At 37.0% G+C, this 24014-nt stretch overlaps 1 protein-coding gene across 6 annotated transcripts in view; it reads right to left on the bottom strand.

Moving 5' to 3' along the window:
• Positions 1-24014, bottom strand: part of Ankrd17 (ankyrin repeat domain 17) — a 122008-nt gene that overhangs the window by 17915 nt on the left and 80079 nt on the right. For 5 of the 6 annotated variants that reach the window (XM_048364546.1, XM_048364547.1, XM_048364551.1 and 2 more), the window contains 10 exons: positions 19698-19809; positions 19399-19544; positions 13723-13865; positions 12671-12884; positions 11253-11428; positions 10079-10241; positions 6999-7094; positions 6069-6185; positions 1431-1602; positions 199-646 (listed from right to left, as the gene is read on the bottom strand). In XM_048364546.1, the coding sequence (XP_048220503.1) occupies positions 199-646; positions 1431-1602; positions 6069-6185; positions 6999-7094; positions 10079-10241; positions 11253-11428; positions 12671-12884; positions 13723-13865; positions 19399-19544; positions 19698-19809 (1787 nt within the window). The remainder of the gene's footprint in view (positions 1-198; positions 647-1430; positions 1603-6068; positions 6186-6998; positions 7095-10078; positions 10242-11252; positions 11429-12670; positions 12885-13722; positions 13866-19398; positions 19545-19697; positions 19810-24014) is intronic. The other variant, XM_048364549.1, reaches the window with a different exon arrangement.

Raw genomic sequence — 24014 nt, 5'->3', positions numbered from 1 at the left:
ATCAGAAATCACACAGTAGGGAATCACATTACTTCTCATTAATATAAACTCTAAAAGAGTTCATTTCAAGGTATCTTTTTTTAGTAGAAAGTACATTGCATAGATGTTAATTTGTTTTATCAAAAAAAAAATTTAGCAACTAAGTCTTTAGTAACCACATTAAAACAGCTAGAAAAAAAAATAAAGAATGAAACTAACTTTACTGAACCCTTGCCAGACACAGATTTTCTCTCTTCCTTTGGAAATGTGACAAGAACAGATGGCTGCTTCTTGCTGGCCACGGAGGCAGTGGCCACAGCTGGTGAATGATTGTCACTCTTCCGGCTGCTGTTACTGTTACTACTTTCATCGCTGCAGCTGGAAATCCGCATGTTATCACTGTCCCCACTTTCACTGGTACTGCTGCTCTTGGACTCTCCATTCACTTTCTCGGGCTGATTGTATGAAATTGGTAGTGGATCATCAAATATAATTTGAACGTTTTCTGGAGAAATTTTATTTTTCCTGTTTTTCCTCTTTGAACTGGTTGTGGTTATAGTATTATTTCTTTTACCATGGGAACCTGCCAAAGTCGTCCAGGTTGCTGATATACCTATGGTCGTAGTGGTTGTGGCACTTGGAGGTTCTGTCAAGACTTCAGGCTCTTCTGAAAAAGCAGCAATACCAAGAATTAGCAAGTTATATTTTCCTATAAGTTCTTGGGGGTGGGGAAGGGGAAGGTTGGCACAGAGAAGATCGAGCCAGGAGTTACTTCCCTAAATTAGCAGTCATTCTGCCATTCACTTTTTCTTTTTTGTTGGCCAGACCTAGAGTTTGAACTCAGGGTCTGGGTGCTGTCCCTGAGCCTCTTTGTGCTCAAGGCTAGTGTTCTACCACAGCACCATTTCCAGCCTTTTTTGAGTAGTTTATTAGAGAAAGACTCTCTTAGACTTTCCTGCTGGCCTGACTTGAAACTTATCCTCAGATCTCAGCTTCCTGAGTAAATGGGATTACTGGTGTTAGCCACCCTCGACCAGCTTCACTTTTAATGAAATAGATGCAACTGATCTGTATCCCATTGACCTATTCAAAGTATGACAGTAGTTATACACAATAATTTATAAAAATTGGGGAAATAAGAGTATGAATCAAATACCATGTAAGAATAATGTTCTTTTTCTAGGAAATACACAATCAAAAGCATACAGATGATTAAATATAATATGCACACTTTACATGCAAATTAGTCAAAAAAAGGGAGAGAATCATGTAAGTTCAAACACATCTCACATAGCAAAAAAAAAAATTGAATGAAACAAAATTTAGGGCAAGGTTGATAAAACTATCACACAAATACCTCAACAACAGAGATCAGTAACTTTAAACTATTTCTTTGTTGTTACATGTGTTTAAGTAAATATGAACACCAGCCAGCTATTTGGAGAAAATACCTTCAGCTTTAAGCTTTTCTTTTTCTTGAGCAGCCTGAAGTTCAAAGTTCTCTTTATTTTTGGCTTCAATTTCTTCTAGCTTTCTTCTCTGTTCTTCCTTTTTCTTTCGTCTCTTTTCCTTTCTCTTTTCTCTTTTGGCAGCCAAAGCCAGCCTTCGGCTTTCTTCCCTTAACTGTTAAATAAAAGACAAAACAAAACTGTAACACTGGAATTTACTGTTAAGAAAAATCATCACATCAAGTTATTTTACCATATAGTAAACAGGATATACTGAATTTAGTCATTTAGATCAATTGTTTGATCTAGATCAAACCCACCCTAAAGAGACAATTTTGGGGGGGGGAGGGGAGCTAGGTACAATATTTAATGGCTAAAATCTCAGGTACACAGGAATCAGAGAGCAGAGGCGTGATATTTCAAAGCAACTCAGGCAAAAAGTTGGCAAGAATGCTGGGTGCCAGTGGCTTAGGCCTGTAATCCTAGCTACTCAGGAGGCTAAGATCTGAGGATTGTGGTTCAAAGCCAGACTGGCCAAATGGTAGGGAAAAGCTTTGGATGTTCTCTCTCCCTTGGTTTATGATATCTTTCCTTTTTCCATTTTTTTAGGTACCGGTATTGATGTTTGAGTTCTTGCTTGGCTGGCACTCTACTAGACCCTTACGCCAAGCTTTTTTACTCATTATTGAGTAGCTAGGATTATAAGACATGAGCGATGGGTACCCAACTTGAAGTTTCCTTTTGATGCTTTAGTTTTCTCACTGTTGTAGAATGCAATATCATTAAGTAAAGGTGAAAGAGGATAGGCTGTTAGAAGTCTAAAGGTAAAGAAGGTAAGAAATAATGGTCTGCCTAATCTGAATCAAAACTAGAACAATATAATCAATGTTCTAGCTACTAGTCAGCATTGAGAATCTGGGGAAATGTAATAGGCATCCAAGTAAAACTGGTGTGGAATTCTACTAGGATCTCTCCTTCCCACTGGACATCAAATTTCTTAGAAGTAAAGTCCCTTCTGCAAAATGTTGTAATCTTGGCATGTAACTTAATTCAAGGAAATGGTATGAAACTAGTAGTTCTACTGTACTGCTTTAGAAATGACAACAATGAATGTCTACACAAGTTCAGCACAGATGGGTTTTTCTCCCTGTGGACATTCAATCTACAATTGGTTGAATACTCAAGGCAGAACCTGTAACTGAACACAAAAGGCTAACCTAACCACATGACTACTCATCATTATGAAAAGGGTCAGTGTAATACACTCATAGTACGTCAGAGTATTTTCTCTAGACACACTTAATAGGTCATAGGTAAAGAAGATTCAAAACAAGTGACACTTACAAACCACACTTGTAATCTTGATCTGAGGATCAAGGTTTGAAGCTGGCCTGGGCAAACTGGAGAGAGAGTATCATCTCCAACTGACCAGGAAAAAAATCAGAACTGCTGAACTGTTGGTGTGACTCAAGTGGTAGAACACCACCATGAGCAAACTCAAAACCCCTAAGTTCAATTCCCCAGACCAGGAGGAAAAAAAAATATGGAAAAGTGAAAAAATAGTATGATATAAAGGGACAGATCCTACCACCGAGGGGCAGACTGTTGGCAGAATTATTGGAGGTGAAATTCTAAACGAAGAACAGTTGAAGAAACAGGATATGAAAATCACAGAATGAAACGTTTGAGATTATAGGACCAGTATACTTAAAAGTATTCCCTTCATAGCTCCCTAAAAGGTCATGAAAACTATGGAGTGGAAGCCTATGAAATGGAGTGAAACCAACACATTATACATACAGAACAAATATTAATGTGCTAGGAATTTGGCATTCTATTTATTTTTTAGTGATGCTGACACTGAACTAAGGGCCCTGGCTGAGCTTGATAGGGAAAGGACCATACGTTTTGAGCCCTATCTCCAGTACTTCTGCTAGGGTTTCTAGTAACCAAGAACATTATTGGGTTGTTAATGTCCTAAGAAAATAAGCAATTGCTTATAAAATGATTTTATAGCCCAGACAAATGAATTACTCTATAAAGGTAAGTATCTTCTACAAAGTAAATGCCCAATAATTAAGTACAAGGGAAAGTGTTCCCAAGTTTTCATAAAGCAGAGATTAAAATAAAAGCCAACCAAAGAAATATGGTAAATCAATGCTGACTAATCAAAACTATTACCCATGTTCCTAAAACAAAAATTATTGGAGTTAAAAGCACAACGAAAATCCATTTTCCTAATAATTTTAAGTCACTAACTGGTGGTGTGGTTTACTGATATAGCACGTATTGTCTGAGTTCACTGCCCAGTAACAACACACACACACACACACACACACACGCACACGCACACACATACGCACACACACACGCGCGCACTTGCATGTCAAAATGACATACATATATTACTACTTAAAAATATACCGAACAAAATTAAGGATCTAATTCTGTAAGAAATGAGAGCATCACATATAAAGAAGGTATTTAATGTGACAATATTTGAACAAATACACTATAGTATGTTCTGCAGTTACTTAAAATCAGTATGCATATCTGTTAGTTATTAAGTAGGAGAAGGCAAGTCAGTTTGTTTTCAAAAAAGCATATGTTCTCCATGTGAATATTTATAAATTCAACAAACTTATTGAGTATACACTGCATTCCACCCACTACCTTGTGGCATGCAAGACAAGAAAACTACAATATGGTGACAAAAATGCTGGCAAGTGAAAAAAGTAAAGCACAGAAGAAGAGTAGGAGAATATCTGAGAGATATTCTAGGTACAAGTCACAGTATAAGAAGGAGAACATGGCAATAAGAGCAACAGGAATTTAAAAAATCAAGTAAGAAGTTGTTGATGTGCACGTCTTGTAGGAACTAAAAATGCTTTAGGCTAACTGAAGAAAAAAATCCTAAGTTATCATTATAGGGTTTTAACTATACCTGTCTTAAAAGGTTGGCATATGTCTTATTTAACTTTGCAATATTTCAGTTTTCCTTTTTTGTTTGATGGTACGAGGGTGTTGAAATCAGGATCTAGTACTTATTAGTAAAACTGCTTCCTGATTTGTTAGCCCCAATGAGTCTCAAAATGAAAATGTATGTAATGTCATATAGAATTGTCAAAGGTATAGCACAAAGATTTTACTTGATGCTAGATATTCTGGCTACTAAAAGTATATAGAAAGGTAGTAAAACTGAAAGAGGTGGGGAAATGTTTAATTGCTCTTATTTTTCTTGGGCAGGGACCCAGACATAAATTATAACCCAGTTAGTTATTTAACTTCCCAAACATTTGGCTTTCCCCAAATGAAAAATGAATATTCTGCCACTTAAGGTGCTCTTACACTCCCTAATAGTAAAATGTTAAATGAGGTAATTGCTGTTGATTCATGCTTATAAATTCTACCTGTTCAGGAATCTGAGACCTGAGGGCCCAGGTTTGAAGCCAGCTCTGGCAGGAAAGTAGCCAGAAATGAAACTATGGCTCAAATAGTAAAGAGCCCTTAAGCAAAAAAGGGAAGGGACAGAGCCTAGGTCCCAAGTTAAAGCTGCCCTAGTACCGACATATGGACATACATGCACACAAGCACATGCATGTATGCATATACTTAAATAAAAGTGAATACGGAAACAAGGTGAGGACACAGCAGTTTTAGAGCCCTTGCCATGCTTAAGAACATGGGCTGGATCTCTAGCAAAGAAAGGAGAAATGACAGGAGAGGAAGTGAACCAGTGGAAATTGATTAAGCATAATCAATCATAATCTATTTCCTCAAGTTCTACCTTATAGATCACATAAACCAAATACAGGAGAACTGTGAGGCAGTACTTTACTATCACAGAACTAGATGCAAATGTTGCTATCTACGTACAGTAGAAGTCAATTATTAAAAAAGTACTCACTGGGCATGGTGGCATGCCCATAACCCCGGCACTTGGCAGGTCTAGGCAGAAGGATCCAGAGTTTGAGACCAGCATAGGTGTGTGTGTATATATATATATGTCAAGTTCCAAGCTAATCTAGGCTACCTTTAAAAAGAAAGGGAGGGAGGGAGGGAGTAAGGGAGGGAAACAAAAAGAAATGCCCAACCTATGGAATGAACATCGTATTTCACTAGTTGGTGCCATGGTGTATGCATTAAATCAGGTCTAAAATTTCAAAAACTATTGATGTAGCTGAAGATTAAGAGATTACTTTTTTAGTTTCATTGTGATTAGTAAAGTTTTATCATGTCAACTGCTAACAAAAACACCCTTTATCCTTTTATAAATTGATGTTAGGAATAAAACTCAATACAGGCCTCAAGTCAAGTGCTAAACTGTATACTTAATCCCAAGAAAAATGTTTAATGAAATTTAAAGTGCTCATAATTGCTTCAATATACTCATGCAAACTTGGAGAGATAAACTGCATTATTTAGAGTGGAAAATAACAATGAAACCAGAAAACAATTGAAAAATGAACTTTTCTTATGTAAAAATTATCACTACCTGGGTAAGGGCAGGTGGAAGACACATGAGGGAGGAGGTAACAAGTTGGATAAGAAATGTACTCACTGCGGTACATATCAAACTCTAACCCCTCTGTACATCACTTTGACAATAAACGGTAAGTTAATTTAAAAAATTATCAGTACCTTTTCTAAGTCTAATTCCTCTAACAATATGCTGGCATTTTTGTTTGCTTCCGCGGCCTGTCGGTCCTTGGCTTGCACTATTGACTCCATACAGAGATGACACTTCTTCAGCATCTCCTACAATGACAGTTAAAGACACTCTCAATCTCAAGGGACAACACACATTTACTGGGTTTCCTAAGAACATGAAGAGCTTTATTAGGCAATGAAGAACGCTGGGGAAAAACAAAAAGTACTAAAGAGGATACAAATAAGAACATACTTTAAGTGCTTATTTAAAAATACACACAGCAACTTTTCCTATACTAAATATTAATTTCACTGGTACTTTGGAAAAGTGAAATTTAGGCCAGTAATTTGAGTAAGAAACTATGTAACCACCAAAGTTACGGTACTTTGCATCTGAACCTTAGCTTGCTAACAGGAAGCTGAGAGGGGAGCAGGAAAGTCCATGAGACTCTTATCTCCAATTACAGAAAAGGGCAGAAATGGTGCTATGGCTCAAGTGGCACAGTTGTAGCCTTCCTTGAGCAAAAAGGAACCAGGGACAGCGCCCAGGCCCAGAGTTCAAGGCCCAGGGCTGGCAAAAAAAAGGATATACACACACCCGAGGCTGGCAAAAAAATAAAATAAAGTATACATACACACATACATAGAGTAATTTTTGGCAATAATTACTCTCAAAATATTTAAGCATTGTTGCAAAAGTTTATAGGAAAGAATCACTGATGCTAAAAATCAAGTAATTCTATCGAAAATGTGTTATTGACTCATTAAATGAGTAAATAGTCTGCTAAGTAATTATCTGCTGGATGGAATAATACATTCACAAGTATAGACAGTGAAGTTGCTATGTATTAATTATACTTTGTTGCTCATACTGAGACTTTCTTTAGCATTCACTACAAGACAAGCTGTACAACATAATACCTTATCGGTGATGGTTGCTATGTATCTCATACATTCAGAATCTGATGGAAATTGATTGACTTCCTTGACTAAGTATCGCACCACCTTCACATGACCCTAAAAAACAGACATCACTGTCAGAATGAAAACAGACTCTTAACAGGTTTCAGAAATAGATTATGTACACTTTGACACTAACATTAATGCCACCAAGTCAAACTTATATGGAGTACAAATGAAAAACATAGCCCTCACAGTCTACATTATTCATTCTCATTCTACCGTCTAAGAAAGTACAAAGTAATATGACCTAAAAGTTGAAACCAATTTAAATGAAATTCAAACCCCTGAAAACAGTACAAAGAAAAAAGGGACAGATTTATCTAATAAAAACATTTTTTAAATGGAAAGAACATCTTCCAATACCTTGAAAGTTCACTAGACACAAGAGCACTGTTTTAATTCTGACTTAGAGTGTGTTGAGTAGATAGTCCACTCCTTCACAGACAAGAAAACAAATGCAAGGCATTGTGCTAAGCAGCTTCAAGGAAAAACCCACTTCTGTTAAAGTATGCTCTGTGATTGCCTGCTGAAAGACAGTTCAAAATAAGTAAACCCCCAAATTGCTGGAATTTCATTTAAAAGCTACAGCAATTCCTCCTTTTCCTTCCTCTGTCCCCCATTCTCTCCTTCTCTCTGTTGCTTTTCTGAGATGGGATACCAGTATTCAGACAGGACTGGCCTCAAATCATAGATCCTCCTGTCTCGTCCTCGAGGGCTGAGACTACAGGCATATATGCCACCATGATGGGTTATCTCTTCCATCTTATCTGTAACTTTTAAGAACTTTCCTTACGGGCTGGGGATACAGCCTAGTGGCAAGAGTGCCTGCCTCGGATACACGAGGCCCTAGGTTCGATTCCCCAGCACCACATATACAGAAAACGGCCAGAAGCGGCGCTGTGGCTCAAGTGGCAGAGTGCTAGCCTTGAGCGGGAAGAAGCCAGGGACAGTGCTCAGGCCCTGAGTCCAAGGCCCAGGACTGGCCAAAAAAAAAAGAACTTTCCTTAGATGAATAGCTATCTTTTAATGAACCTAACTTTTGGCAGGGATCTTACAGAAATAACTTTTAACCTATGTATAGTATCTCCATCACTGAGTTGTTAAAGGTGGGTAACTCAAAAAATAGAAAGTAGAATGAATACAAGACTAGAAAAAAGCACTATACACGGGGCTTTAAACTTATCTCTACAGTATAATTATGTATGCTAAATACTAGAATAACAGCAAATACAGTAACTAATAATGAGGACATATAAAGATATTTAATCAAAATGAATGACAAAGCAACCAATGATTATAGAACTTATACAATTACTACATTAAGGTATCTCAATGGGAGCTCAAACAGCATGAAAATACTTTGTGTAGTGGATTTAAATCACTCAAGTAATAGGTAACTTTGGAAAATATAAAGAGAGCTATGGGTATTCTAGATGAAAACAAAAGTATGAGAAAAGAAGAGGTTACAAAAAAGAACAAGAAGATTAAAGATTCAGAAAAGGTAAGTTCCAAAGACATTAAATTATGGTGGCTCTGAGTAAAAAAGACTGCATTTCCTGTACTATCATAGTAGAGTAATAAGGGAAATTAATTTGGTAATGCTACATTGCACAGAGGAAGGTATACATTAAGAAAAAAGTTATTTTCAACATACCATGTGAAATTATGCCCCTTTTCTGTGCTTTTGTATTTTTTTCCTGTGGTTTTACCCCTGATATCACTGTAACTGATTTTAGTACCCTGGATATTGTATATACATGTACTGGAACTAGGGAAGGGAAAGGGAATACCAAAATCGAGAGACAAAGAATAAAAAGACAAACCAATGCAACAGCAATACTGAACTATATGGTGTAAACCAACTGCACAACTCACGGGGAAGGAGGAGATGAGGGGCAATGAGGAAGGAGGTAACAAGTTGGATAAGAAATGTACTCACTGCCTTATATATGAAACTCTAACCCCTCTGTACATCACACTTTGAACAATAATTTTAAAAAAAAAGAAGAAAAAATAAGGATGACCACTGAAGAAAAAGAAATAGTGCTTGAGTAGCCCAGAATTATCTAAGAAAAAGTCATCTTTCTTTCCCCAACATAGTATCTGATATTGCATATGAATGAAATATTACCAATCGGGTCATTAAATTATACATGACTTGTGCAATGCACTACAGAGAACCTTTACTTTGGTCCCATAAAGTTCACATTTCTAATCCAGTGCCAGTGGCTCATGTTTACAATCCTAGCTATTCAGGAAGCTGACATCTGAGGATTTTCATTTAAAGCTAGTTCAGGTAGATATATCCAAGAGAATTTTACCCTCAGTTAACATACAAAAGGCCAAAGTGGAGGTGTGACTCAAGTGGTAGAGTGTCAGCTTTGAGTAAAAAAGCCAACTAGGGGCACAAGGTCCTGAGTTTAAGCCCCATATAGCACACACATAAAAAAATATTCACAAGTGGCAGAGTGCTAGCCTTGAGCTGGAAGAAGCCAGGGACAGTGCTCAGGCCCTGAGTCCAAGGCCCAGGACTGGCCATAAATAAATAAATAAATAAATAAATAAATAAATAAATAAATAAATAAATAAATAAATAAATAAACAAACAAACAAATGAATAAATATTCACATTTCTGCTTGCAAATGACTTGTAACTGATAGTTCAAAAATATCAACAGAGTCTTGTTTTCAAGTAATATTTCAGTCAATGAGTAAAAATTAACAAGAATTTTTCTCTGAAGTGGGGATAAATATAAAAATATGTCCACAATAATTATGGATTTACATTTTGTCAAAGATTGCAACCAGATTGAGAATGTGATGATAATTTTTAAGTTTTATTCAGTTCTGATGTCTAAGCAGTACATAACAGATTTTCTGAAATATTTTCATTTATTTTTCTCCACAAGGTACTTACCTGTGTAGCACAGCATTCAGAAAAACTGTGAGATACAATGGAAACCTTTGGTGACTACCATACTATGTACACCCTAGTGAAAATAGGAAGGTCTAAATAAATGTGTATAAATAATTATTACCTTTCGAAAGGCTGCCATAAGAGGAGTTATCTTGCGGTTATCTGCTGCATCTACATCTGCGCCTGCTTGTACCAATAACTGAACCACATCCAGATGCCCACCATTTGCTGCTAACCACAAAGGAGTGTTTCCCTTCTTGTTACGTACATCAATATGAGCTCCCCTAAAAATAAATAACAGCACTGTCTTAAATGGAATAATACAGGTTCACAATGAAAATCAACTATTAACATGTGAAAATATTCAATGAGGATAAAAAAAAGTAACAAGCAGGATTAATACTCAACAGGTATCAAGATAGCTTAGAAGTCTAATGGTAGTAACAGTAGACAATGACAATAGGAGAACCAAACACTACTGTTTACAGCACAATGTAAAGGTCTTTTAAAGAACATTGAGGTCTTTGATTGTTATATCACAGTTGTAATTACTTTCAACGTACCATGTGTATCTATAGCATATATTATAGATGATGTTCTTGTATCACCTTCCTGTGGTTGTGACTACACTATCTCTGTAACATTATCTGAGTATATTGGAAACCATGTATACTGGTATTAGAACTAGGAAATTGAAAGGGAATACCAAAATTGAGAGACTCAGGGTAAAAAAAGAAAAACAACTACAAAAGCAATACTTGCAAAACTGTTTGGTCTAAGTGAATAGAACACCTCATAGGGGGAAAGGGAAAGGGGATGGGGGGGGGCATGAGGGACGAGGTAACAAACAGTACAAGTAATGTATCCAATGCCTAATGTATGAAACTGTAACCTCTCTGTACATCAGTTTGATAATAAAAATTTGGAAAAAAAAAAAAGAACATTGAGGTCAAAAGGCCAAATAAGAAAAACATTTTTTAAGTCTAGTAAATGTCAAAGTAAATGAAATTATAAACTATCCCTGATTTTTATCTGAAACCTAAACAGTTCTACAACTGTAATCTCTGAAAGTGTTAATTACTATCAAGAATAAGGTCTTATATTATGGTCAGGCTTTTAAATCTTAAAAGGAATGTATTACATAACAACCAAGTAGGAGAGAACATGGAGGACAACAGTTAAATGTCCAAATAGATAATGCAGGACTTAAAATGCAGTACTTGACACTATCCACACAGAATGGTAACCACTGGTAGCAATTTATATTTATATAACAAGCACTGGTAATAGCATACCTGCCGATGAGAAGCTCGCAGAATTTGTAATGACCCTTATCTGCTGCTATGGTTAAAGCTGTGTCTCTTGAGGAGGGCACTGGAGGGGCATTAACATCAGCACCTTTATCTAAAAGAACTCGGCCCACCTCTGCATATCCACCAGAGGCAGCTTCCATTAGTGGTGTGAGGCCAGTCTAAGTTTATCGGGCAGGGGAGGAAGGGAAAGAAGAAAAACACATGCAAAACTAGAGTTACACAAAACATTAAGGAATAAGATTTTTTTTGGTGGGGGGGAGGGGTTGGCAGTCCCGGGGCTTGGACTCAGGGCCTGAGCACTGTCCCTTTTTGCTCAAGGCTAGCACGCTACCTTTTGAGCCACAGCACCACTTCTGGCCTTTTCTGTTTATGTGGTGCTGGGGAATCAAACCCAGGGCTTCATGCATGATAGGCAAGCACTAACTGCTAAGCCACATTCCCAGCCCTTAAACTATTTTTTGTTATTATGTTTTCATTAATTTAATCTATACCTACTCTAATAGAGCTATGTCTCTGAAGTATAGATTGAGAGACTGGGAATGGAGATTATCTGCCTAACTTTGACTACAGACAGGGATATTGGTGGGTGGGGGGAGTGATTGGTCCTGGTGCCTGAACTTAGGGCTTGGGCACTGTCCCTGAGTTTTTTTCCCTCAAGGCTAGCACTCTACCACTTTGAGCCATAGTGCCCCTTTGGGTTTTCTGGTGGTTATTTAGAAACAAGAGTCTCACAGACTTTGCTGCCCAGGCTAGCTCTGAACCATGATCCTAACATCTCAGCCTCCCAAGTGGCTAGGATTACAGGTGCAGGCATGACCCACTGGTGTCTGGCTCTAATAACTCTTAATACATGCCAAAATATGTTCGTAGACTCTTTCTAGGTTAATGTTTCATTAAACCTACAGATATAATTCATCATTTTTTTCTCTCTCTAATATATATAGTATATATGGTATGTATTATATAATACATATTTAAAATGTCTGTCAGAGACCATGTCTATATTTATGTTTGGTTGCAAGCTGACAGGCTTTTGAAAGAATTGAAAGAAGAGTGCTCTAATCTCATCAGGGGAGTAATTAATCTACTGATAAGTTCACTATTTCACAACTCTTATGAAGTGGGGCCTGTTTGGAAGAAATAGGCCACGGTCACTAGTGCGAGCTGGGCCGCCTCTTGTTTAAATTTACAAGTGCCCCCAGCTCTACTAGGATAAACTGTCCGTTAACTCCATCCCACCACATGTTCCCTGCAACACTCTTCTCCCTAACAAAGCCATGTGAACTAAAATGTCTGAAACCAGGAGCTAAAATAAACTTTCTGTCCATTCAAATTATTTCTCTGGTTCTTTGGCACTGACAAACAGATGACTCACAAAATGGGTAGATCTCAGATTTTACCTTAGCTCGGTGTTCAACATTTGCTTTGCGATCAAGCAGAAGACTAACCACTTCAGTTCTTCCTTGGAAGCAAGCTAATGTTAAGGCCGTGTTCCTATTGGTTTCTATTTGAGCGTTTATGTCAGAGCCCATGTCCAACAGGAGCTTAACAGCAGCAGTGTGCCCATTCATAGCTGCTAACATCAAAGGAGAAATGCCCAATTTGCTACCAGTTCTGGGTGAAGATAAAGAGAACAAAAGTCCAACTTTATAATGGAAAATTATAATAGACACATTCATTTATTCATTCAAGATATGGTTTCTTTACATAATCCAGACTGTCCTAAAACATAGCATGCAGCCTGATATGGTTTTAAAAGCAAAAATTCTCTTGCCTCAGCCTCACAAGTACTAAGATTATCAGGTTTATTCTGTCATGTTCAGGCTAAGTTACACTTTAAGATTTTTTTAAATTTAATCATCTGTGAGATGCTATGAAGGATTCTAAATATCTTAAATGAGATAGACACTGTATCTCATTCTACATACCAACTTGAACAGAAAATGGTAATTAAGTTATTATGGTGGGCTTTTGTGACATGATGAAAATTAAGCACATATTTGCTTAGTGATTACTAAAAACACTAAGATATGCTTGCTTAGCATACCACAAGAAAGGTAGTCATTCTGTGCCAACACTAACTTCAATGAAATTATTATTGCTAATTTTTTAATAATTGCCAATCCTGGGGCTCTGGACTCAGGGCCTGAGCATGCCCCTGGCTTCTTTCTGCTCTAGGCTAGCACACTACCTCTTGAGCCACGGTATCACTTCTGGCCTTTTCTGTATGTGTGGTGATGAGGAATCGAACCTAGGGCTTCATGCATGCTAGGCAAGCACTCCACTGCTAAGCCGCATTCCCAGCCCATTATTAATCTTGAAAGGCTCGAACAAAGAGATTCTAAGTTTGGAAAGAGCTTACATGGGATTTTAAGAGAAGCGCGTTATGCAAAAAAAATAACATTAGAGTGTTTAACTATTCAAAGGCCTAGAGAGTAAGCAGAAAACTTGCCTAGAATTAATCTCAGCTCCTGCATTTAGTAATATTTTGATGATGTTTACATATCCACCAGAAGCAGCCAGGCTTAGGGGTGTGTAATCAGAAACATTCCTGTGCTCTTTATTTGCTCCTCGAGCTAACAACAGCTCCACCACCTGGGAAGAAAAAAGGGAAAAAAAATATGGTTTCCTATGGTACAAATTTTTTTTTCAAGATATACATGAGAGAGAGAGAGAGAGAGAGAGAGAGAGAGAGAGAGAGAGAGAGAGAGAGAGAGAGAGAGAGAGAGTGTGTGTGTGTGTCATCTTTTCTCTTTGTTTTCTGGTATATTTCTTTCATCATCTAGAAAAAAATCAGTTTCAAATGATAACCAAGGGTGTCTTACAAGGCACAACACACATTGAGAAAGACAGAGGGAGAGACAGACTGAGGGAGAGACAGACTGAGACAAAATTAATTTCAAAGAAAATTTTCTTGAGAACTGTATAAAAAATGTACAGAATGTATAGATATAGACTTCAAATATTATGATATGCTATTTGTGGAATTAGTATTTCTGTCACTAAACCATTAAACAGTTGTAAGGATTGTACTGAACCATTTTTTTATCAAAAAATTTATAACCATTTAATCAGTAGTTTTTTTTTACTTAGAATATAAAGGATATTATTACCTACTTTTTAAAACCTACACATGCTCCTACATATAGTGTTGGAAAAAAGGTTTCATATATATAATTCTACTTAAATCTTACTAGTAATATTGTATTATATTTATATAAGTTGTTAATTTGCCAATAATATACAAAACAACCTTGACACAGGTATTGGTACTTAAGTCACTTTTCAATAAGGTATAGAAAGTTAAGAGTGGCTCAAGATGATGGACTTTTACATTAGTTGACAGTTAGTGATTATATATTCTAAAATACTAAGAAATAATGAATTTGTAATGCTTTTACTAATATATCACTGAAAATTTTAATTGTTTAAGTAAAGTCATATGTAGCTTTGTTATGACTTTCTCAGCCTTTTGCTTTCAGACCAGATGCTTCATTAGGCAGGGTTTTAAAACAAGGTTAAAAAAATGCAATAGGTTATTTTACAGAAGTTGTTAAATAAAGCAGAAAACTAAATTTCATGTATGTATTCTCAAGCTATTTCATTGCAAAACAGCAACCAATGTTAGTTATCTCTGACAGAACAGTTTGTTCTAAACACGTAATAAGCATTCCCTATTAAAATTCTGCTTATCATTTTATACTAGTATCACATGGTTTCACCAACGGCTGCAAAATACTTACGTGTTCTAATAAAATACCAAGTTAAAACAACATAAACTTTATAGGCAAAATGATAAACCTAAAAGACTTTTGCACCAGTGATAACCTCACTGCTTGCGTCTTTTTATTACTATTGTGATTTGTACTGCTGGGGATGACACCTAGGGGTCTTGCATATGTTATCTGTTTTTTGAATTTTCATTAGAATAGACAATTCATAGAAATTAGGGCATTTTGCTGGCATTGCAATTATTACATAAATCAGCTAATTTCTTTGATTCATCACTAAATACTTGCTAACAACTTGAAGCAAGTATTTCAAACTAATGTTTCAAAATTTCAGTTAAGGCAAAATTTTACATTCAAAATTTCAAAAAAGAAATGAAATAATTCAGTTCAATATTTTACTAGAATTGATTTAATTCTGTTATCTAATAGTAAAATTTTTTTGTAGTCACATGTGCTTTACTCTCAGACTGATAGGAATCTTGTTTTTGCTGTGGTAGAAATAAAATTTATTGCCAGGTGCTGGTGGCTCACACCTGTAACCCTAGCTACTGAGGAGGCTGAGATCTGAGGATGGTGGTTCAAAACCAAAGCAAGCCTGGGCAGAGAAGTACACGATAGTCTTATTTCCAATAAACCACTCAGAAGTGGCACTGTGTGGCTCGACTGGTACAGTGTTAGCTTCGAGCTCAAGAGCTCAGGGACAGCTCCCAGGCTCAGAGAGAGACCAAGCCACATGACACACACACACACACACACACACACACACACACACACACACACACACACACACACACGCACGCATTAAATTTATCAAATTAAGAAATTTCCTTTAAAAATTTTCACTTAGTGTATGGTATACGATCTATTAGCTCCACTTCTCATTTAACATGACTAGAAAGAAACAACACAGAAAAATAGTCTTTGTCATTTCTCTTGAAGAAGAAGTACATCTTACTACATATATGAAGCATCTACTCCCAATCTAAGTGGCAAATGTTGTGGAAATAACCAAAGCAAAACTTGACTTTCATATATAGACATATATATCTTCAATTAGCCATTTTTTTCTTTCTTTCTTTCTTTCTTTTTTGCCAGTCCTGGGCCTTGGACTCAGGGCCTGAGCACTGTCCCTGGTTTCTTTTTCCTCATAGCTAACACTCTACCACTTGAGCCACAGTGCTACTTATGGCTTTTTCTGTATATGTGGTGCTGAAGAATCGAACTCAGGGCTTCAGCATGCTAGGCAAGCGCTCTACCGCTAAGCCACATTCCTAGCCTCTAATCAGCCCTTTCTAACCTAGAAACAAAAGTATATTGCTGTATTCTTATATTTGTGGCATTTAACTACATTTTCCATTGTTTTGTAGAGAATCATTCTACCTTTTAATAGTCTCTTATTTCCAGGCGCCAGTTGCTCATGCTTCTAATTCTAGCAACTCAGGCTAAGAACTGAAACTGAAGACCACAATTTGAAGACAGACAAGGCAGGAAAGTCCATGAGACTCCAATTATATACCAAGAAATCTTCACGTGGAGCTGTGGCTCAAGTGGTAGAGTGCCTTGAGCACACAGGCTCAGGCACATTGTCCAGGCCCTGAGTTCAGGCCTGAGGACTGGGACAAAAAGAATAAAACACCTAATTTATTTTAAATAAACCCACTAAAACTAACTGATTTAAGAGGCCAATAGAAAGAGTTCAGTACATTAAGATGCACTGCACTCATAACCTGACTTATGGAATTTAAACCTCTTTGTATAATCACTTTATAGACTATAATAAAACCATACTGTGCTGTAAATGACACAGGGAAGAGGGGCTAGGTAAAAATGCCCATCTAGGTTTCCTATAGATAATTTTCTAACTAATGTGAAGGTGGAACAGGTAAGATAATGAAATGACTGGAAGATGCATTGTCTAATAACTTAAGATTTTGTTTCAAAGGATAAGTAACTTGGAGGTAAGAAACTTGTGCCCATGCTTTCGTTTTTCCCTCATAACTTTTCTAAAAGTTAATGTATTCATTACTATAGAGGTGATGTACAGAGGGATTACAATTACGAGTCTGGTAATGAGCACATTTCCTTTTGTAGCATCTTCTGAGTCCTTACTCTCTCGCACCCCCTCCCTGCTGTCTCTCCCCATCAGTTATACACTTCACTTTCACCAGGGTCCCTTTCCTCTCGAGTTCTGTATCCTTCCCCAAAACCCTCCTGAAGATACATGCTCTAGTACACCATATATAAGGAAAAGAACACAGAATCATCAAAAAGTAAAAATATAAAAAATTAAGAGAAAAATAAAAAGACAGGTCTCTCGTTTTCGTATCTTGGAGTTCGTTTTGATTTATATATATATTAATATGAACAGGTGCATAGGCATTAAGCCTTTGTGTTACTCTCTAATATCCTTTTTTGTGTATCTAGAATTCTGTGTAATTTATCAAATATCAGTGTATTTTAAATCTAATTTGTACATACCAGAGAACATGCACTGCCTCTGAGCTTTGCTTACCTCACTTAGCATAATTTGTTCTAGTTCCATCCATTTCCCTGCAAATGACCTTATTCTATTCTTCCTAACAGCTGTGTAAAATTCCACTGTGTATAGATAGCACAAGTTTTTGATCCATTCATCTACTGTGGGGGCATCTGGACTGTTTCTGTATCTCGGCTACTGTTATTAGTGCAGCAATAAACGTGGATGTGCAGATGTCTTTATCATATTCTGGCTTATGATGTTCAGGGTAGATATCCAGAAGCAGTATGCTTGGGTCACAGGCAAGGTCTATGTTTAGTTTTTTGAGGAACCAACAGACTGGTATCCAATGTGCTTTTACTAGTTTACAGTCTTACCAAGAGTGCAATAGGGTTCCTTTTCCCCCACATCCCTGCTAACACTTGTTGTTCTTTGAAGTCACAATGTTGGCCAATATAACTGGGGGTGAGATGGAATCTCAGAGTTGTTTTGATTTGCATTTCCTTAGTGACCAGGGGTGGTGATGAGTATTTCCTCGTGTTTCTTTGCCATTCCCACAATCTTTTGAAAAGTCTCTTCTTAGCTCCTTTGCCCATTCAGTGATTGGTTTATTAGGTTTGGGAGGGGTTAGATTCTTATATATTGGATATATTAGGCCTCTGTCTCTTATACTGCTGGTTAAGATCTTCTCCCAGTCTGTTGGCCTTCCTTCCCACTTAGTAACTATGTCCTTCACTGTGCATAAACTTTATTTTGATAGTCCCACTTGTCAAGTCTCTCTCCTATTTGTTGAGCTCCTGGGACTGCTGTCAAGAAGTTTCTACCTATACCTGTAAGTTCTAAAGCTTCTGCTCCTCTCTCTTGCAGTAGTCTCAAAGTTTTGGGTCTGAGGTTGAGGTCTTTGGTCCACTCAGAATAGGTATTAGTGCATGGTGACACGGATGCCCAGTTTTCCCAATGCAGATAATTTAAGATGCTATTCCCCCTGCAATTGTGTCCATGTTTTTAACAAACTAAGAACACTTGGGAGAAATTAGGGCTTGATAAGAGAAAGGTAAAGGAGGACAGGACAGAAAAAGGGAAGAAAGAATGTAAAAAAACAATGCCTTTTAAGGCATATATGTATGTCCCGTGTGCTTGCTAAGCTTAAAACTCAGTAATTACCTGATTGAAAAGCTGTGAATCTGTGAATAGTACAACTGCTTTACTAATAAAAGCCTAATAAGCCCCTGTGGTAAAGAACAGATATGTGTTGAGGTGGAAGAATGAGCTTAACCACTTAATTATTAAATACCAGAAGACATGCAAGTAACTGCAAAGTTGGAATTGCTTGGGCCAACCAGATAACACTAATTTGTCTAGCTTTTAGAGCAAGGAAAGAGTGAATACAGGTCCCGTTCATCAGGAGCTTACTATCTATTTGGAATGTGCTCACTTTTTATTACCCTAAATATAAAACAGGAATTCCTACAGAAGGTTCTATTTCTTTTTTTTGGCCATGGGGCTAAACTTATGGCCTGGATGCTGTTCCCGAGGGTTTTTTTTGTGCTCAAGGCTAGTGTTATACAATTTTGAGGCAAACCTTCACTTTAAGTTTTTAGGCGATTAATTGGAGATAAGAGTCTTACAACTTTTCCTGCCCAGGCTGACTTCTAACGGCTCAGATCTCAGTCTCTTGAGTAGTTAAATGATTACAGGCGTGAAGAACTAGTGCCCAGTAAGAAGGTACTACACTGTTAGATAAGTAGCAGAAATTCTACAAATATATGATTTCTTCTGGGAAGGTATCATATATTTTTACTTAGTAGTATGAATTACTATGAAACATCTAAATGTCAAACACTGTTCCCATAGGGAACAAAATTATATAAGCACGTATTGAACAGAGGAAGAAAAAAAAGTACACTAAGGGGAATGTTACCTCCTGTCTGCCCCCAGAACAAGCCAAGGATAGCGGTGTGTCCTTGGTTCTTTCGGATTGGGCTTCAATGTCTGCACCATTGTCCAGCAGTATTTCCACAACACCAACATGACCAGCTGTAGCAGCCAAGATGAGTGGAGTAAAACCTGAAGAAAAATAATTATTTTTTTCATTAAAATGCTAAGCGAAGGAACAGTACTCCTTTACAGTATAATAAACAATGAAATAGAGCTAAGTAGTATTTCTAAATATATAGATTTGTTTTCCTAAGTATTGCAGAAAAAAAGGGCAAGCCATACCTTTCTTGTCTCGGTGCTCAATACTAGCTCCTCTCTCTAGCAGTGTTTGTACCAGTTCCTCATGGCCACCAGCACAGGCAAGTGTTAGAGCAGTGTCATGATTACTCTCAGTCTGTAAAAAATTATTTTGATTAGTGTAACAAATAATTTAAGCAGCAATAATAAACAAAACACACACACACACACACAACCCACTCTATTATATTTTTTTAATTTCCCCAGCAGGGGTGTGCTCCTGAAACCTTCCTTAGTGTTAAGATGATACATGCTTGTCACCATTTTGGGTTTATACCAAACACTGAACTAGTAAAGGTTCATTGCTTCCCCTAGCCCCAGTAGTGGCCAAACAGTATTTTTTTTTTTTAAGATCACAAATAATATTGGAAACTTATAAGGAAGTCTTAAAATAATCTGCAGTCTTATCCTATTTTCATTACACAAGTGAAAGAAGTAATGTGCCCTCATTTTTCCTCTAACCTTTAATGGGATAATATGGACTAGGTATATTTTCTTAACTTGAATATAACCTTTCCTTTTTAAAAGAAAAACTATTTGAAATGATGGCATTCATATAGGCAGTCCGGGACATTGATACTTGGGGACTAAAAAAAATCCCAATATACTGCTTATAGAGTTTCAGGCAATCTCCCTTGTAAAAGAAGAGTTCAGACAGGTCACACCCAGTAGAATTCATGACACAGATTACTGAAGAGAGCACGCACTGCAGAGGGAATACTATGGAGATCTGCTGAGGATTCCCATGGAGGCTTCATGTGACTTCAGATCAGCCCATGATATCTGCATGAGAAATTCAATGGAAGCCAGGGGGAAAAAACACACCAAAAACAATAAGGCTGAATGAATATCAAGAACTAACTGGAGCACAGGGCCAGAAATAGTTGGGGCCTACCAGCAAGAGAAAGATCTTAAAAGGACAGGATATCATATAAAATCCTCAGCTGCGAGGTTAAATTAGTTGTTCCAGACCTACCTGATCATGTTGAAAAGCAAGCCTAGATATGAAAAGTTGTATGGAAATAACTTAGCTGAAATCCTAGCTTCTCAGGTTTAGATCTGAGGTACACGGTTAGAGGCCAGTCTGGACAGGAAAGTTTATGAGACTCATGTCCAATTAAACACAAAAAAAAATTGGAAATGCAGTTGTGACTTATGTGGTAGAGCCCTAGCATAGGGACAGCTTCCAAGCCCAGAGTTCAAGCCCCCAGGACTGGCAAAAATAAATAAATAATAATTTAAAAAGTTATATAAATAAAGGGCTGGGATAAGGTCTAGTGGCAAGAGTGCTTGCCTTGTATACATGAACCCTGGGTTCAATTCCCAGCACCACATATATAGAAAATGGCCAGAAGTGGCGCTGTGGCTCAAGTGGCAGAGTGCTAGCCTTGAGCAAAGAGAAGCCAGGGACAGTGCTCAGGCCCTGAGTCTGAGCCCCAGGACTAGGAGAAGAAGAAAAAATTATGTAAATAAGACATGGAGAATTTTCAAAGGTAATCAAAATTGAGACAGGACACTGACTGTCTAATGAAAGTGATCAATACTGAATTTACTAGGGGTTGTTTTCTACCATAATTTAAACACTAATGTATTATAATTGTGCATCATTAAATGGTGACGAGCAATCTCATTTCTTACATGCTTAGCAATCTTATACAGGACCTGGGCTGTCTGAAAACTAGCCACCAGTAACATGATTAATTGGTCTTGAAAAAGCGCTAGGGTGCTAAGTTTTAATTTAAGTAAAGAAATGAGTAAAGCCAGGCACTGATGGCTCATGCTAATAAATCCTATAGTTAGGAGGCCAAGATCTAGCGCCTGTGGTTTAAAGCCAGTCTGGACAGTAAAGTCTTGAGACTCTATTCCCAATTAATCATCAGAAAGTTGGGTAACTGTGGTTCAAGGGATAGAACACCAGCCATGAATAAGAAAGCTAAAACACAGACTGGAGTTCAAACTCCATAGGTAGCACACATATATACAATAAACGTACTCACTGATAAGCAAATCTTGACTACTGGAAAACTGTTTAGCATATCTAGAACTTGAATAAAGGGGTATCTGTTCACTGCACATTCAGACAAACCTACACATAAATGAGTATTCTTGTGTAAATAAAAATTGAGATATACTTTAACAGGTTGATCAATCTGGGAATGACTGTGGTGGTTTCTGGAATGAGGAATTTCATTACTAACATCACAAAAATAATAATTTGGAAAATGCTTAGTATGAAATAAAGCTGTAGGTATATTAAATTTTTGAAAATCTTAAAACTAATTTAACCTATCCCATTTTAAAAGACAGTTACTAAAATCTTTTATGTTATCCATGTTACTCAGTTATTGTTGGTTTCTACCTACCTTAGTCACTCAAATGCTGATTATGGTCACCTATCAATCCCTTGACTACTTTATTTCCCACTGAACACTTCCTTCCTTTTGATATAATGTATGACTATGTCTAATTATTTTGACTATCATCCTTGGAAGACTAAAAACTACTGAAAAATGATAAACATGCCTTATTCATTTTTATATTCTCCATGTGTATGTGATAGTTTCCTAGGAGACATTAGTTGTTAGTTAAGTAGAATTAATGAAAATAAGTGTAAGGGGTAATAGATTCAAAAGACTGCTAGTAAGGAAAGACTATACATATACAGTTTGTGTTTATATAGTATTTATGTAATAAGTATAAATGAGGGGTGAACCCTCATAAGATATAACAAAAAACCCAAAACTGTATTTTAAAAAGCTAAAAACAAGACAAAAAGGCAAAACTGATAAAGAGTTAAGAAATAAGAAAAAGCCTACTAGCCAGTGATGAAGAGGGAGACCGCATAAGCTGCTCTGCAGAAGAGGCTGGCAGAGAGCAGAGCTACTGACCGCAGAGATCAGGAATGGCCACAAGGGAGAGATGCACCAACTACAACAATGGAGAAGGACATGAAACTTAAAATGAGCAACAACTCTAATGCTGTTATAGTATCTGATCGTCATTTCTGGTTTATATAAAAAAGAAAATATCATGTCTGATTTCAGAAAAAAAGGAAACAAAAGCTCAGAGGAATAAATTTCTGATGGCCACACAAGCTAGTAAGCAATAGAGATGGGTTTTAAAACAAAACAAAGGCTTTTCTTCTAACAATTCTGATCTCCCACCTACATCACAGAACAGTCCAAACACACACTGAACTTTGGTGTCTACAATGTCAACTTATCCATTAGTGAGTATGCAATCTGAACATCAGTCAAGTTAATAAATGTTTAAGAACTCCTTCAGGATCTAAAGGATAATTTATGAAAGCAGTATAAATCTTAAGAAAAAAAGACACATGTTCTCAATTTTAAAAAAGGTAATAATGACCCATTCTAATGGGCCATTAAAATCTATTTTTTTCCACAGGATAAAGCAAACTGGCAGTAAACATTTTTTGTATTCAAAGTACTCTGCTGTGTATTCTTGGGCTAAAGTCAATGTAAGCTCTACCTACAAGGAGTTTAATGGCTTACTGTACAGGCAAATTTATGTCAAACTTATGAGCAAAGTATAAACAATGTATTATGAGAGTCTAAAGAAAAGTATTTAAAGCTGAGAAAAGAGAACAGACCAAATTCCTTGATGTACTGAAGAATACTATGTCTGTTAAATTTTTACATTAATGGGAACACCATAATTTCAGCCAGGTGCCAGTGGCTCACAGCTGGAAGCCTAACTACTCGAGGGGTTGAGATCTGAGTCTCAATCTGAGGATGGCAGTTTGAAGCCAGCCAGCAGTGGAGCTGTGGCTCAAGTGGTAAAGTGCTAGCATTGAGCAAAAAAGCTAAGGACAGCCCTAAGCCCTGAGTTCAAGCCCCAAGACTGGCATTAAAAACAGAACACTATTTTATAACGATCTTTACGGGAATACAAGTAATTAAAAGATTCTAAAGTTGGCCTTCTATTGGCCCAATACACTTCTTCTATACAATTCCCAAGGTGATATTACTGTGCTTTGCAATCTATCAAAAAATTACTTAAAATAGTATTTGAGCCAAAATGACAAAGTACAGAAAAGAATTAATGTTTGAATGTGGATGATAAAAAATACAGAAGTTTATAAAATGCAACGTAGTAATTAAAGGAAAAAAATCTTCCCACATAAATTATGTTGAGAAAAACTATGCTATGAAAGTGAAGAAACTGGTTTTGGTTTTGTTTTGCAGTCCTAGGGCTTGAACTAAGGGCCTGGGCACAGTCCCTGGCTTCTTTTTGCTCAAGGCTAGCATTCTACCTCTTGGGCCACAGTGCCCCTTCTGG

Source organism: Perognathus longimembris, chromosome 16, assembly GCF_023159225.1.
Source record: "Perognathus longimembris pacificus isolate PPM17 chromosome 16, ASM2315922v1, whole genome shotgun sequence".
NCBI lineage: Eukaryota > Metazoa > Chordata > Mammalia > Rodentia > Heteromyidae > Perognathus > Perognathus longimembris.
This window is presented reverse-complemented; position numbering and strand designations above follow the sequence as displayed.